This window comes from Corythoichthys intestinalis, chromosome 10 (genome assembly GCF_030265065.1).
Source record: "Corythoichthys intestinalis isolate RoL2023-P3 chromosome 10, ASM3026506v1, whole genome shotgun sequence".
NCBI classification, from domain to species: Eukaryota; Metazoa; Chordata; class Actinopteri; order Syngnathiformes; family Syngnathidae; genus Corythoichthys; species Corythoichthys intestinalis.
This window is the reverse complement of record NC_080404.1, coordinates 49,894,110-49,911,122: the sequence shown is the minus strand read 5'-3', so window position 1 is coordinate 49,911,122 and position 17,013 is coordinate 49,894,110. Positions and strand designations below refer to the sequence as shown.

Sequence of the window (17,013 nt, the reverse complement as noted above, 5' to 3'; positions counted from 1 at the left end):
TTTTTCTCCGTTCGGATTTTATCACCGTTTCGGCAACGAGACAATGTGCGTTACTATGCGTTACTACGTTGGTTGAATGACGCAAGAAAAGTCGGAGACACGGAGAGCGAAGTGTTTGTTGTGACGCTGTTGCAAACGCGATGCTAGGCTAGGTGGCTCCAGTATTTCCTGACTGTAGCCGACAGCCTACAATCTCCACCTAGATATCTCATGAATATAGAACTACAGGCGAAATGACAGACTCGGTGGCGTTAGTAAACAGCCGCCATTTTAGAGCAGTACACTTCTCAGAAAGGCTCTGTTGCAGTGAGCCTTCCTAGTGAACCTAAGTAACTTTTGATCTAAAATACTCCTAAATCGGCAAAATCTTGACTTGAATTTATCTTAAAATGATGAAACAGTTTTAAAACTTTCACGTCGAAATGAAATAATAAATAAATGACTTCCAAACATAGTAAAGGTTAAAGATGTCCCGATGGATCAGCATCCCGATCGATCGGGTCCAATCACGTCATTTTCAAAGTATCGGAATCGGCAAAAAAATATCGGACATGCCTTTTTTTTTAATATATATACATTTTTTAATTAAATCGTTTTCTAATTGTAGTTAACGTTACAGACATAATATGTTACACTCATCCAGAGTCTTTAGTTTTGGCTTAAGGTAGGGTCATCAAATTTATCCCGATAATGGCGGTAATGAAGTTTTTAAAAAATGTATCATGTTAAAATATTTAACGCAATTAATGCACGCGCTGCACGACGCACTCACGCTTTGTCGCGCTCAATCTGTAATGGCGCCGTTTTACTAATATAGAGAGCTAAAAGGCAGCGTAAAATGAGTAGAATGAATTTTGGAAGCCTTTGGAGCCTTTTTTAAATTGGCTAAAGCCTTACAATCCCTCTCCCTACGATTTGAAATATCGTGGGAAGCAATGTGGGGAAGCAAAGTAGTTCATCTTTTTCTTAGCACCCTATGTTATCTCCCAACGCAGAGAAGATATATCAATTGGTAGCACTACGCACAGTCATGGTTCCACTTCCCATCATGCATTTGGGCATGGCTACAGTATCATTTACTGAAAGCTCAACAAATACACTAGATGGCAATATTTAGTCACAATATGCAAAGTCACATTTGTCCTTTAAGAATTACAAGTCTTTCTATCCGTGGATCCCTCTCACAGAGAGAATGTTAATAATGTAAATGCCATCTTGAGGATTTATTGTCATAATAAACAAATACAGTACTTATGTAATGTATGTTGAATGTATATATTTGTCCGAGTTTTATTCATTTTTTTCTTAATGCATTGCCAAAATGTATATGATCGGGAAAAATTATCGGGAATGATTGCTTTTTTTTGCTCCCGATTCAATTCCAATCGGATCGGAAAATATCGGGATCGGCAGATACTCAAACTAAAACGATCGGGATCGGATCGTGAGCAAAAACAAACATGATCGGAACAACCCTACATGTGTATGTAAATCTGATGTTGGTAGATTGTTTTCTTCTTAGAGATGAAATGCATGTGTGGCATCTTAGCAGTTTTTTTTTTTTTTTTTTTTTTTTCATAGCATTTTGACAGTTGTCGTCATATTTTCGGAATCAAAGCACCATATACCGGAACAGGATTCCGGCTCTGAATGTTATACCGGAACTGCGTTCTGGCCCTGAATCTTATACCGGAACTGCGTTCCTGACCGTTCTGGCCCACTTTCACCCCTGCATACGGTTATAACAAAAGTCACTTTTAATTTTAGTAATCATGATTTGGCTGTAGGAATTGATTGTTATTTGATTGCACCAGGTTATATGTTGCAATATTACCAATAAATTCATATTATTTTAAAAAATGAGTTTTTTTGTTTTATATTGCACGCTATAGCCTACACAACGTTGTAAGATTAGTCACCAAATTGTAAGGGCATACGTCACTATTTGTAAGATTGCCAACGGCCTCGGTTTGACAGGTATGTGATATATTTTTGACGTTCAGTCCAAAATTTTGCACTAATTTGAGCCACTTTTGCAGTGAACTGCTGAAAGACGCATAAGTCTCGCGGTGTTTTGATTATGTAGTACGGAAGTCTCGCTCGCCATTCACGCCTGCGACACAGCAAACATGGCCGCGCTCTTGAGATCAGCCCGGTTCCTCAGATCTTCACCTTCTAGCTTGCTACAAATCGCTGGGACAAGAAGAAATGGATCGCCACTCAGTCGGCTGTATAGCGGAAGTGTCGGTGTTGGCAGGACAGGGGTTTTGAGGCAATATAAACGCCCGACTGTGCAAAACGCCTCCAGGTAACTACTTAGCTACGGTCACCGCCATCCACGCGAGTTAGCATGATGCGCAGATGTCATTGGGGGCTCAATGACAGTCAAAAAATAAGCGTGATTTTACCTTTTACTTGCAGTCATGTTATTGTAATGATATCATGATGAGAATAGTTTCTTGTCACTGTCGTTCACGTCACCGATTGTAAAATACAGACACAAATACCCTGTTTCATAACCGGGTTAAATAACGTACGTAACAATCCTTAGAAAATTTTAACTCCTGGACCCTGGCAACTCTGCTTCCCTCGTGAGGATAAGCAATGAATGAATGTAAACTGGGATGAAAACGTATCTGAACCTTTTAGAATTTCTCACATTTCAGCATAAAATCACCATCAAATGTGATCTGATCTTTGTCAAAATCACACAGATGAAAAAACTGCTTAAACCAAAACCACCATGACATTAATAGGTTTTCATATTTTAATAAGGATATTATGCAAACAATGACGGGGGGGATAAGTGAACCATCACATTTAATATTTTGTTCGATCAGGACTAATCTTCGCCCATTCTTCTCTCCAAAACTGCTGTAGCTTAGTCAGATTCCTGGGATGTCTGGCATGAATCGCTGTCTTTAGGTCATGCCACAGCATCTCAATGAGGATCAAGTCTGGGCTTTGGCTTGGCCACTCCAGAACGTGGATTTTGTTCTTCTGAAACCATCCTGAAGTTGATTTACTTCTGTGTTTTGGGTCATTGTCTTGTTGCAGCATCCAACCTCTTTTTAGCTTTGACTGTCTGACAGAAGGCCTCAGGTTTCCCGCAAAACATCCTGATAAACCTTTGAATTAATTCTTCCATTAATGATTGCAAGTTGTCCAAGCCCAGAGGTAGCAGAACAGCCCCAAATCATGATGCTCCCTCCACCGTGCTTCACGGTGGGGATGAGGTGTTGATGTTGGTGAGCTGTTCCATTTTTCCTCCACACATAACTTTGTATGTTACTCCCAAACAAATCAAGTTTGGTTTCATCAGTCCACAAAATATTTTGCCCAAAATTTTGTGGAGTGTCCAAGTGTCTTTTTGTGAACAATTAACAAGCAACAATGTTTTTTTTTTAGACAGCAGTGGCTTCCTCCGCGCAGTCCTCCCATGAACACCATTCTTGGCTATAGTTTTACATATAGTTGATGTGTGCACAAAGATATTGGACTGTGGCAGTGATTTCTGTAAGTCTTTAGCAGACACTCTAGGGTTCTTTTTTACCTCTCTGAGTATTCTGCGCTGAACTCTTGGCGTCATCTTTGGGTGGATGGCCACTGCTTTGGAGAGAAGCAACAGTGCCAAACTCTCTCCATTTGTACAAAACTTATTTGATTGTCGATTGATGAACATCCGGACTTTTTGAGATGGTTTTGTATCCTTTCCCAGCTTTATACAAATCAACAATCATTGATCACAGGTCTTTATACAGCTCTTGACCGAGCCATCATGCACATCAGACCATGCTTTTTATCAAGACAATTCTTGCCAGGTGTGTGTTTTATTGTGGACAGGGCAGCTTTAAACCACTCATCGGTGATTGGGCACACACCTGACTGAGGTTTTTTTTTTTTTTTTTGTGTGTGTAAAAATTGGTTTCAATTGCTCTTTAAGTCTCTTTAGGCAGAGGGTTCACTTATTTTTTTCCCCCTTCTGTCATTGTTTGCATGTTATCACTATTAAAATATGAAAACCTATAAATGTTTGGGTTGTTTTAGTTAAAGCAGATACTGTTTTTTTTCATCTGTGTGATTTTGACAAGGATCAGATCATATTTGATGGTGATTTTATGCAGAAATGTGGGAAATTCCGAAAGGCTCAGATACTTTTTCTCACCACTGTATATTGGGGGGTAAAGATGCTTGCACTCGTAATTGTTGGTTTGTTTAATACTTTTCCCTCCCCAGTCCTGTGTGGCCACATGCAGCAGGATGCGTGCGCAGCTATGCCATCGCCACAGAGAAAAAAGACGAGCCCAGTATTGCGGTGCAATCTAAACAGGCCCAGCACTTCGACTGGGCTCTGGCCAAGCTGGATAATTCGGTGAAAAGGACAGGTCGGATCACCAAGACCATGCTGCAGCGCATCTTCCATGATATCTGCAGGACGGGTAACTTTGCCATATATACATACCCAAAATTAATTACAGGTAGTCCCCGGGTTGCGAACGAGTTCCGTTCCTACGCTGGCGACGTAACGTGAATTTCTGCGTGAGTCAGAAATGAACCCTTTAAGTACCCCCAAAATCGCAAAATAGCAATCCAAAAACACGTATGATACGTCATTGTACGGTCCTCGCCACGTAGTTGGAGCTAAATTCGAGCTAGACAGCGAGCTAAGCTCCGAAATGACGATGTTAGACGACATGACATCAACACTTGTAGAATGAAACTAATATAAAAATGAAATTCAAGCAGTTTATCTTTTAATAACAGCAATTCAAATTTGCGTTTATCGCTAGCTCCTGATACAGCAATAACAATCCACACAAATGATTAGCATCGATTAGTTAGCGTCTGCACATCATCAAAAACAATCACACATACTCGCCCCAAGTAAAACGCACAATAAACAGTATGAAAGGTGTTGTTTATAGGTGTTTCCTCTGCGGATGCCTCGCAAGCAACAATGTGTGCGCAGGCTTCCAGCTTTAATTTTTGCCCTCCCTCTCACTTGGCTGCACAACTCGCTTCTTCGTGTGTACTAGGCCTGAACGATATTGGAAAAAACTATTGTTGCGATTTTTTTTAGGTGTGCAATATATTGCGATATTATATTGCGATAGTAAAAAAAAAAAAAAAAAAAAAAAAATTTTAAAGAAATATTCACTAGATGACTTGAATAGCTGTTTGGAAATACTTTGCATGACACACCGTGACCACAGTGTATTCATATAATACCGTTTCATTTGTGAATGATTAAGATTGCTGTATTATTATGAAGGGATCCAGGAAGCCATGTCTGCACAAAATAGATAATTTCTTGAACACAATATTTGACACTTCAACAGCAGCAAATACATTAAATGACAAATAAAAGAGCAGGTGCATTCGTCCCCTGAGTTTTTGACAAAATATAACAATAAATAACAACTTCGGTAAAATAACAACAAAGTTGTAAACATATTTGAACAAAAATATTAAATATGACAAATAAGAGTTGTTCACAAACTATAACAATAAATAAGAACCTCAGTAAAACAATAAAGTTGTCAACATATTTGAACTTAAATATTAAATCTGTCAAAAGTGCAAGTGCATTAGTCCCCTGAGTTGTTTGCACAAAATATAACAATATAGAACTGCAAAACTGCAACAAAGTTGTAAAAATATTTTAAAAATATTAAGTATCAAAACTTTATGTGCAGCTGTACTATAGTTATTTGAAAAATACGATTTACAGTTAATTTAAATATAAAAGAAACAGAAACTCAATTGAACTTGTAAATAATTGAACCGAATAACAGCAAATAACTGATGAATAACAGAACCATTTTAACTCCCAAATTTATGTATTTGTCTGCATATCGTCCACCTTCCTTGCTCAGCAATTCTCAACTGGGTCTCATAGGTTTTTGGCCAAGACTACTAGTTTATCCACCATTGCAGGCTTGAGACAACAACGTTGGCACGTAACAATGTTCCCACCTGTACTAAAAAGCCTCTGATGGGAAGCTCGTAGCAGGAATGCATAGATACCTGCGTTTTAAATGGTCCCACATGTTCGACGGATTACTTCTTGTTGAGGCAACCATGGCGAGGCACTGTCAACAGGGCTGTTTTTTGTTCCTTATATTCTTGTCGATAGCCAAAATACTTCCAAAACTCCTTTTGGAGACAGTCTTCCCTATTAAACGTGCTGCTTGATTGCTTGCTTTCACTTTGAAAACGGCCCCTCCTCCCTCCGCTCTGCTGTTCGGCCCCTCCTCCCTCCACTCCGCTCTAGCAGGGGAGGGGGAGGAGCGGATGACTGCGAGCTGGAGAGAATGACAGACTGTGTGCACTCTCCTTCTCGCTCCTTGCTCAAAACAAACGTTTGTGGATTTATAAAAATGAAATGAAAAAACTATCGCACGTCCTTGCGATGGGACTATTGCGCATGCGCACATCGCGATGGCGATGTTTAAACGATATATCGTTCAGGCCTAGTGTGTACACAAGCGCTCTTCATCGTGTGCTCTAGGTAATATAGAACCGGACTTAAACAAGATATGATCAAACTGATTTAATGTCAAACACATACCACTACTTCTATAGACCCTACTCACGTGACGTCACAGCCACGCCCCCGCGCAATGTTGTCCGTATACTCGTCATGTTAATGCATTAGCGCTTCGTAAATTCCTCCTATTATGGCGTGTTTTTCTGCTCGTTAACATTAATAATCAAAATGGTGAAGGCGTGTGTGGCGGTCGGTTGCAAAAACAGAGAAGACAGACGGAGAGACTTGAAGTTTTACCGTATTCCGAGAGACCCGGAGAGGAGACCGAGATTGACTGCTGCAATTCGACGAGAAAACTGGGCTCCAAACGACTACCACAGATTATGTAGTAGTCATTTTATATCTGGTAAGATGCATTTAATATATATTTAGAGGGTTTTGGGCTGACAACCACAATTAAGATCATTGCTAGGCTAATCGCCGACAACATACACTCAGACGTTGTGAATGAACTACCTGAAAATATATAATTATAAGGGGATAATCAGACAGTTGTCATACAATTAATTTACAATTTCACTATTGAGGTCAAAAGCCAAAAAATAAATTCAACTAGGGACAATCTGGAGTAGTGCTATCGCACTTCATATTTATTACATATTATATATGTATGTAGTGAGAGTGCTATCGCTAAACCATATAAACATTAAAAGCCCTAGCTCCATTGACAAATGACATGAAATACATTAGACTTGACAGTGGATGTTAGCAAGAACAAAAGATTTTGAATTGAAAATTTCGTAACTCACCTTCCGAGCACAAGATTCCTGCCGAATTTTCGTGTACGAGGACCTGTTTCACCCAACCAGCAACGTAGCATTTATAAGCCTCCAAGCTCTTAAAGTTTTTCAAACTTTCGTGAGAATAGGCTGATTTTGTGTGGACAAGATAGTTGTAAATATCAGGGTCAGGCAAAGATGGCGAAGACAGCGGGTCAAAAAACATCGATTTAGGCATCAAATACGGATCTGGCGAATGGATAAACTGAAGCTTTTCCACGTAACGCCTTTTATGCAACGCATCCAATGAGTTTACAGCGTCAGATAACACCGGGGCTTCCATGAATTGCTCTATAACTTGCACGACTAATTGAAAACAATGAGAATAGGTCTAAAAAATAGGTACAATATGGCGGCCGGATACAGCGACACGTCATTTTGTGACGTAGGTGAGTAGGGTCTATTACATGGTACCCGCGGGTTATTAAAAGTATTAAAAAAGCATTGAATTTAGTTTTCTATTATTAAAGGTATTAAAAGTATTAAATTAGCTGTTGTAAGTCTGGAATTTTTTCACTGTGGTCTTAATTTTCAAGAACACCCACCTCTGCATCGGGAATGCGTAGAACGAAAACCCTGCTGGCAGAAGTATTGTGGATTCTGAACACCAAAACAGACCACCATTCATATACTTCAAATGAGTCCATTGGTGATCTGTTTCGTGTCGTAACCAGGAGACTACCTCTGTATCAAATGTAGAAGTAAGGTGGAAGGTTTTTCTTTGTACTCTGTTACTGACTACAGTGGCACTGCATCGTTCTCGTATTTACTACTACTAATAATAAAACACTTTCTGTGTTATTACAGGTTATCCTAGTGGTAACCATGCCCTTCTACTGCTGCGTAGCTGCGGCTCTCTCCTCCCAGAAATGGCACTGGAGGAGCGCACCGAACTGGCTCACCGCTTCTGGGATAAACTTCAGGAGCTCGGTGAGACGAATCACAAATTTGAAATTTTTAATAATGTATTGCAATGTGCAACATTCAAACAAGTAGGTACTAGGCAATATGGCCTTAAGTATGTCTCACGTTAATTGGGCAGATTTACCTAGACAACGATTAATGACGACAAATTCGTCCAAGCGGACTGTTATATTATTAGAAAATCTGAATCAATGCATGAAATACAAATGAACTGTTTTTCGTTGATTTATTTACCAGCTTTCAGTTTAACATGTTTAACAATTGTACATGCAGTCTAAACATTAAGTATATAACAATTTCTTGTAAACAATACCAATTCAAGTATGAACATTTATAACAGCTGGTATGGCTTGAACAATGTACAACATTATAAAAATCAATACAACTGTGCAAACATGTCATTGTAACACAAAAGCCTTACAGTAGGGTTGTTCCGATCATGTTTTTTTGCTCCCGATCCGATCCCGATCGTTTTAGTTTGAGTATCTGCCGATCCCGATATTTCCCGATCAGATTGCTTTTTTTTTTTTTTTGCTCCCGATTCAATTCCAATCATTCCCGATAATTTTTCCCGATCATATACGTTTTGGCAATGCATTAAGAAAAAAATGAATAAAACTCAGACGAATATATACATTCATCATACAGTACATAAGTACTGTATTTGTTTATTATGACTATAAATCCTCAAGATGCCATTTACATTATTAACATTCTTTCTGTGAGAGGGATCCACGGATAGAAAGACTTGTGACTTTGTATATTGTGACTAAATATTGCCATATAGTGTATTTGTTAAGCTTTCAGTAAATGATACTGTAGCCATGCCCAAGTGCATGATGGGAAGTGGAACCATGACTGTTTGTAGTGCTACCAATTGATATATCTTCTCGGCGTTGGGAAATAATTTAAGGTGTTAAGAAAAAGATCATTTGCTACCTTGCTTCCCCACATTGCTTCCCATGATATTTCTAATCGTAGGGAGAGGGATTGTAAGGCTATAGCCAATTAAAAAAAGGCTCCACAGGCTGCCAAAATTCACTCTACTCATTTTACGCTGCCTTTTATCTCTCTATATAAGTAAAACAGCGCCATTACAGATTGAGCGCAACAATGCGTGGGTGGGTCGTGCAGCGCATGCATTAATTGCGTTAAATATTTTAACGTGATACATTTTTTTAAAAATTAATTACCGCTGTTATCGGGATAAATTTGATAACCCTACCTTAAGCCTAAATTAAAGACTCTGGATGAGTGTAACATATTATGTTTGTAACGTTAAATACAATTAGAAAACGATTTAATTAAAAAATAAAAATTAAAATTTAAAAAAGGCATGGCCGATATTTTTTTGCCGATTCCGATACTTTGAAAATGACGTGATCGGACCCGATCAATCGGGATGCCGACCGATCGGGATGCCGACCGATCGGGACATCTCTACCTTACAGCTTGAACAGTTCACTTCAAACAACTTACTGTTAATGGCTGCTTTGACATAATTACTCAACACAAGTATTTACTTTAAGGTTTCAGGTTTTTGCTCTGGTGCCAATGAAAAATTTAAGATTTTTTGATGGCAGTAATGACAGAGAATTAAGCAAGCACATTCAGAAAAATAGCTGTGGCCATGAAACAGTCACTGTTGGATTTTATTTATTTATTTATTTTTCATAAAAGATATCAACGAAATCACACACACACACACACACACACACACACACACACACACACACACACACACACACACACAGAAACAAAATAACGCGACATACTAATTGCTAGATGCAGTCCTTGTACAATCCACTCATTAAGTTCAGCCGTTTCGACAAGGTTAGAACCGCTATACGACTCCATTACGTTCATTTGTAGCTGCTGTTAGCCACTAGCGTTAGCCTGTGGCCTGGCTATCAGTAGAAAGCACTGAAAACACACGCTCCTGAAATCGTGTGAACCAGGGAGGAAAGCGGGTGAAAGCCCGTCTGGAGAGTACTTAATGTCGGGTGAAAGTTTGGCGAAGCTCCCATAAGCCCGACTCCATCACATTTGCTTGTAGCGTTTGCCGCTAGCGTTAGCCTACAGGGCTTCTGTTTGTGTTCCTGATAACCATGCGACTTCATACGTAAGCACACTGACTGCTTTCTTAAAGGGGAATGAACATAGCCGAACAACACCGAGCCAAAGCGGGATGAAAAGACTATATTTTCTTTGTCGGTCATCGTGAAGCATTTCGGTAAGTAGCACAAAAATGAGTGACTACCCCTTAATGAATGAAAAAGAAAGGTCATTTTATTAGCTAGTCACTCAATGGCCATTTTTTTTACACCTGAATTTCCACCACATCTATTTTGGAATCAACTCACCTGTTCAAATGCAAATTATGTCTGGCATTGTCTCCTTTTCAAGCAGTTTTTCTCACGTGACACCTTTTGGACTGATGGTTTTTATACAGTATTTATATGATAGCAATGATGTGAAGTTATGGTGAAACATTTGAAGAGCAATTGTCATCATGTTTGTTTTGTTTTGATGTCCCCCAAGGTGCGCAGTATGACGTGAGTCACTACAACGCTTTACTTAAAGTCTACCTGCAGAACGAGTTCAAGTTCTCACCCACCGACTTCCTGGCCAAGATGGAGGCGGCCAGCGTAATACCTAACAGAGTAAGAAAAAGAATACAACTGGCGAATCACATATTGGATATTGTTACTGCAAAAATTGTACAGTTGAGATTTGTTTTTGTTTTGTTTATCCCATTACTACCCACACATTTGTCTTCATAGGTTACCTACCAGAGACTCATTGCAGCATACTGCCAGGATGGAGACATTGAGGGTGCCAGGTAAGCCTGACACGATATGCAAAAAGTCAGTTAATCGCACGGTGAATCAAAATGAGGTCAGTAATTTTCCTGGCTGGAATTTATCACCGGGTGCGTTTGTTTTGCGTGTGCTGTGTGCACTCTGCAAACGTGCATGTTGATTACATACGAGGCTCCAGTTCCTTTAACAGATGTTTATTGGTCATCAACACGCTGTAGAACTAAAGTTCAGACATACAAAATAAGAAAACACATCTATATTTAACATTGTAAAACATTAGCATTGTTACATTGCAGTGCTGTCTTTGGCAGCCATTTTTATTTTCATCTTAGTCTTTTGGACGAGAATACTTATTAGTCCTAGACATATTTTAGTCATTTCAAAATGTGTTCGTCTTCGTCTAGGTTTAGTCAGCGAAAACGCAGACAAATTTCGTCTCGTCGACAATTCTCAAAATGTTTTTGTTTATAAACTCTAACAGTTTTAGTCCATGAATAAATAAGAATGTTTCCAACAATTTTGAATGAACATGACAGAGCACATAACTGTATAGTCTAAAATGATATCACCAGTTTCATCATGATAATACTGTACACACTCAGCTGGAAAACAGCACATTATTAGAGTTTAAGAAGACACAGAGTCACCTCGCTAAATCCTATTGCTAACGTGAACGCGATGCTAATGCTATAAGTTAGTTTAGCCTGTGATGATCACTCAGCACAGACCTTTAAAGGCTAAAGCAACATGGCATAACTATCCAAGATAAGAAAGCAAAACTTACCAAGCAGCACCTGACACATATGTTTCACAAAATGAGCCTGGATTGAGCACAGACTTGCTCACCGGCCTGTGAGTAAGCGTTTATGTGTGTGTGTGTGTGTGTGGGGTGGGGGGGGGGGCAGCACATCACATGAGTGACATGACCAAACACTGTTAAATGCGTGCTAACTATACATATAATAAGAGAATACCACACATTGTGAATTTGACGGAAATTATAGCGAATTTTCATTTTGTTCTCGTGTCATCAAACGACAAATTGCATCCATCTCGTTATGTTTTAGTCTCCCAAGACTCCTTTTGAGCGCGTCATCGTGACGTCATCCTCATGAAAAAATTGTTCGTCGACGAAATATTTTCGTTATCATCGTTTACGAAAACAACACTGCTACATTGAGGCTACTGGAAAAGTGACAATGTGCAAACTTCAAACATGAAAACTCGCTGGTTTACATTATTTGCAAACGATGCAGAAAACAAGAAAAAAAAATCGACAACTGACACCACATGCATGATGACAAGTGCACAATTTTTTTAACCGAGTGTAAAGCTAACAGTCAACGGCTTAGTGAACGTACTTCCGGTGAGGGTTTCTGATGTCATGAACTCTCAATTTCAATCCCTTCTCAGCCTGAACGATTTATCGTTTAACCCTTAGATCCATAAGTGGGTCAAAAATGACCTGGTGAGGTTGTTTTCTTGAAATATCTTTGGAATGAAAAATTGTTATCAGTTCATATTCCAGGTAGTCCTCAAAAAACATGTTTTTGATATAATGCCATTCAAATTTTTGATGAAATTTTTATACATTTGAAGAAATTGTCATTTTTGTATTACTCCCTTAAGCTTCCACAACTGGGTCAAAAATGACCCACATGCATTTTCTATGGAATCCAATGGGAATCTTTCATTGTTATCAACTTTGGCTGTCAGGAATAAATTTACCGTGGGCCACACAGACTAGGTACAGTATGTAAAAAGTGACATCTCTTAAGAAGATTATTTTACACAGCAAGAGCTGATACGTGTACTGTAAGTATTATGTCCATATAGTATTTTGTGTGTATTTCATGATTCTTTATCATGATTTATCAACAAATTAACCTACTTCATAACTAGCTAGCTAACTAAGGCTAGGTTCATACCGCAGGTCCTAATGCACAATTCCGATTTTTTGCCATATGTTTTTTTGGCGTACCTGTTCAGACTCCCTTTTTCCTTTGAGCCTGTCCAAGTATCACACACGCGGTCTAATTCGCAGTCCGAGATATATATATGTATATATTTTTTAATATCGCAATATAATATCGCAATATATCGCAAACCCCCCAAAAAATCACAGCAATAGTTTTTTCCAATATCATTCAGGCCTAATCCCTTCTATTATTACCCACAACTGTGCATTGTTTTTCGTTCCCAAATATTATTTTTGTCTTCTCTAAATTTAATGATAATTTATTATTACGGAACCATATTTTTAATTTGTTTATTTCTGTTATTATTTCCTCCTGGAATTGAAATAAAGTTTATTGAATTTAATTGAATTTAATATGTTATGCACTGAGTGAAAAATATTAGTGTCATCAGCAAATAACACAAAGTGCAATAGGTTGGAAATCTTACATTAATACTGAAGGGGAAAAGGTACCATTCTCGAACACACCATATTATTGTTTGCATTAGTCTAACACATTCATCTAACTATAGTTTAGGCAGCCTTCACTCAGTGCCCTTGACACAGCAAAGTTAATCACCTTATCGGGGCTCCTGAGGGGGAAAAGGAAAAATGGTACCATTTCTCGTAGGCACCGTCTGTTTGCATTACTCGAACACACGTAATATAATTAACCATGGAATAGTATCATTTCTCATATTTACTGTAGGACTGCACCTAATATAAAATAAATAGCACACTTTAGTTTAATGAAAAGCAGCATAGATACACAACGACAACTTATCATAGAAGCCCAACATATGGGTCACGAGCAAGATTGACGCACCAAAACTTGCAAATCAGTTTTGCAAGGACAAAGCACTCTTTGTCCTAAAACAAGTAGAGCCAGCCCGGATAACAAAGTTGATAGCGGGCGCTTGAGACGTCAAGACCAGCATCGGTCGCGGTGGCAACCACGTCCCATCGGCGCACGAACCTAAGCCGCCCAAAACCGCCCACAGAGGGGAGGACCCAAAAGCAACGCCTGGACACACCTTCGGACTTAAAAAAACACTGGACACTGAGATAAGACAGATTTTTGCTGCTTGGAAACATGTGGCCTTGTGTTGGATCCAGAATTGTCCCTCCGTCGTCTGTTCTTGCCTTGTTTTTGACCATTGTCGACGAATAAATTGTCAACCTGCTTTCAGCGAGTCTTTTTCAAACTTTTGGAACATGGAGTCAGTACAAAGGCTAACATCAGAGATGAACGCGCGAAATTCCGCCTTCCCGGTTGGCGCGCGCGAAGCAGCATCAGCAGAGCAGCACTTTGTTTGGCTGTCGCTGTTTCCGTGCGGCTTGACTGGAGACCCGAATTTCAACATAACATACAGCATTTATGTTGCCTGGCACCGCCAGACTATTCTCCCTGTATTTTTCAAACACTGTGAGAATTAGTCTGGGACCCAGCCCATTAACGGCCTCTCGAACAAGTACAAAATCAACCGTCCAATCAGATTCGTTTATTTGCGTGACGTGTTCTTAATGAGTAACGTCACTCTTGCGCGCCGAAAGTCGTCTCTACAACAACACAGATGGCGAACGGGAGAGCCGAGAATATGTTCCAATCCGCGGTAAAACCAGTTTTAAATTACCAAAAACACATCGACGCAAGTCATTGACAACAGTCACCATAGCTCGCGCTAGCCATGTTGAATAAACGTCCCCATTCTCCGCTCACGCTAATTACTTGTCGCTTTAACAACGTCATGTCTGCCCGTCGCTGATTGGTCCACTCCGCTGTCTGTTTGCTGTGGCTTGCTCTAGTGCTGGGAATCTTTGAGCACCTAACGATTCGATTACGATTACGATTCAGAGGCTCCGATTCGATTATAAATCGATTATTGATGCACCCCACCACACTTTTAATGTTTTGTACACGAGTTCCAAAATTGTTCAAAAATCCTCTCAGGCTAAACCAAACTATTTTAGTATCAAGTTAACAGTTAAAAACAGTAAATAAAATACTCAAGTCCCCATTATGTATCAAAAGCTTTAAGCTACGTTCAATTAATTTAATGTTGTAAATCAACCGTTAAAGTTGTTAAAATTCTTCCCGTTATTCCATAATTTCCCATCTGTCTACTTCCGACATGTCAAAGTTTTAAAACTGTTTCATCATTTAAAGATAGATTAAAGTCAAGATTTTGCCGATTTAGGGATATTTTAGATAAAAAGTAATTAGGTTTGCTACAACAGAGCCTTCTAGAGAAGTGTACTGCTTTAAGATGGCGGCAAGTCCGTCATTTCGCATCCAGTTCTTTGTATTTGTTCCAACACTGTCGTTACTGTCATTTCACATCTAGTTCTACAATATGTGATATCTACCATAGCCATATGTTGCCGTATGTTTGTAGCAACTAGCAACCGGTTGCTGTTTGTAGCGGCTGTCTGCCTTAGCCAGGTATTATTGTTTTTTTTTTTGTTTTGTTTTTTTTATCTAGCAGCATGAGTTGAACAAGATATTTACTCTCGGTCAGTTCCTCATTGCGTCCTGAAGACCGCGGCGTCCCAAAGACCGCGCTGACTGTGTTTTATTTCCGCTTTGCCTGGTATAATTCAATAATGGGAATTTGGATGTTTATGAATCGTTCTCGAATCTTCCACGGCGGAATCGAGAATAATCTATGAATCGTAAATTTCGCACGCCTCTAGCTTGCTCCGCCCTCGGAATTTGATCCGCCGGACGGTCGCCAGACTCAATCGCTGAAACGGCGGTGAGTCTGGTATACCAGGCAATCATTTATGTACAACAGAAAGAATTTGGGGCATAATACTGACCCCTGGGGGACACCACACATAATATCCAAACATGATGATGAATAATCACCCAATTTGACGAACTGCTACTTCCCCTTAAAATAACTTTTTACCCATTCAAGCACTATTCCTCTAAGACCATATAGTTGGAGTTTATTAAATAATATGTCATGGTTAATTGTTTGTTGTTGTTTTTTTTTATATTCATATTTTTTTTAATTTTAGAATTGATTGCATTTGAATGGGTGATTTATTAGGATGTATTGTCACTACATTAGTGGTTGAATTTTTTAAATTTTTTAAAATCAACAATATCGCATATCGGCATTTATTTATAAGACAATGTATCGCTGACTAAAGTTTTTATCGTGGAAGTATTATGGAAGTTTTAATTTATAATTGCCTGTGTAATGTATTTATTTCTAGCAAAATTTTGGGTTTCATGAAGACTAAAGACCTCCCTATCACTGAAGCTGTTTTCAACGCTCTGGTAACAGGCCACGCACGTGCAGGGTGAGAGCTGCTGATTTTTAAAATGTCTGTTTTGAAAATGGTCATAGGGTTTTCTTTTTACCTTTCATTATTATTTTGCTATTATTTGCATATTTTATCTACCTTATGATGAACACACAGCACTCTGGTTAAACCCAAATTTACTCCTTGCATGTCTAATTTCTTAGAGACTGCAATCATATTTCCTCTTTAGGTTGGTGTATGGTTTGATTAATGCAGTGCTTCTCAATTATTTTCTGTTACGCCCCCCCAAGGAAGACGTAAATGTTTCGCGCCCCCCCCAACTCTCTGCCGCCACTGTAAATAGTATCATTTGTCTATAATATTACGATTATAAGTACGCCTCAGCCTAACATTGTGTCCTTGTTTTTCTATTAAAGAAAAAAAGTAACATAGATCAACTTATAATAAAGTATAACTTTATTAACATTGTTTTGCTTGTAACAGAAAAGACTTAACGCGCATCAATTTGCCTGAAGTTAAAAAAAAAAAAAAAAAAAAAAAAAGTCACATCCAAACTGTAAAGATACACTCAAGGTACATTTTTGACCATTTGATACTGAAAAATAAAATGTAATAAAATCAGTAAATAATAACAAATTCAAATTGATTCGAAACATTTACTCTTCAGGACAACATGCCAAAAAATTTGACGGAAAAAAACAAAAC

The 17,013-nt window shown here is 38.8% G+C and overlaps 1 protein-coding gene across 1 annotated transcript in view; it reads left to right on the top strand.

Moving 5' to 3' along the window:
• The first annotated feature begins 2,108 nt into the window (after positions 1-2,108).
• The window catches only part of lrpprc (leucine-rich pentatricopeptide repeat containing), a 206,875-nt gene continuing 191,970 nt past the window's right edge, over positions 2,109-17,013 (top strand). The window contains exons 1-6 of the mRNA XM_057849140.1: positions 2,109-2,308; positions 4,237-4,439; positions 8,137-8,259; positions 10,795-10,916; positions 11,037-11,095; positions 16,258-16,344. Coding sequence (XP_057705123.1) covers positions 2,130-2,308; positions 4,237-4,439; positions 8,137-8,259; positions 10,795-10,916; positions 11,037-11,095; positions 16,258-16,344 — 773 coding nt within the window. The 5' untranslated portion in view covers positions 2,109-2,129. The remainder of the gene's footprint in view (positions 2,309-4,236; positions 4,440-8,136; positions 8,260-10,794; positions 10,917-11,036; positions 11,096-16,257; positions 16,345-17,013) is intronic.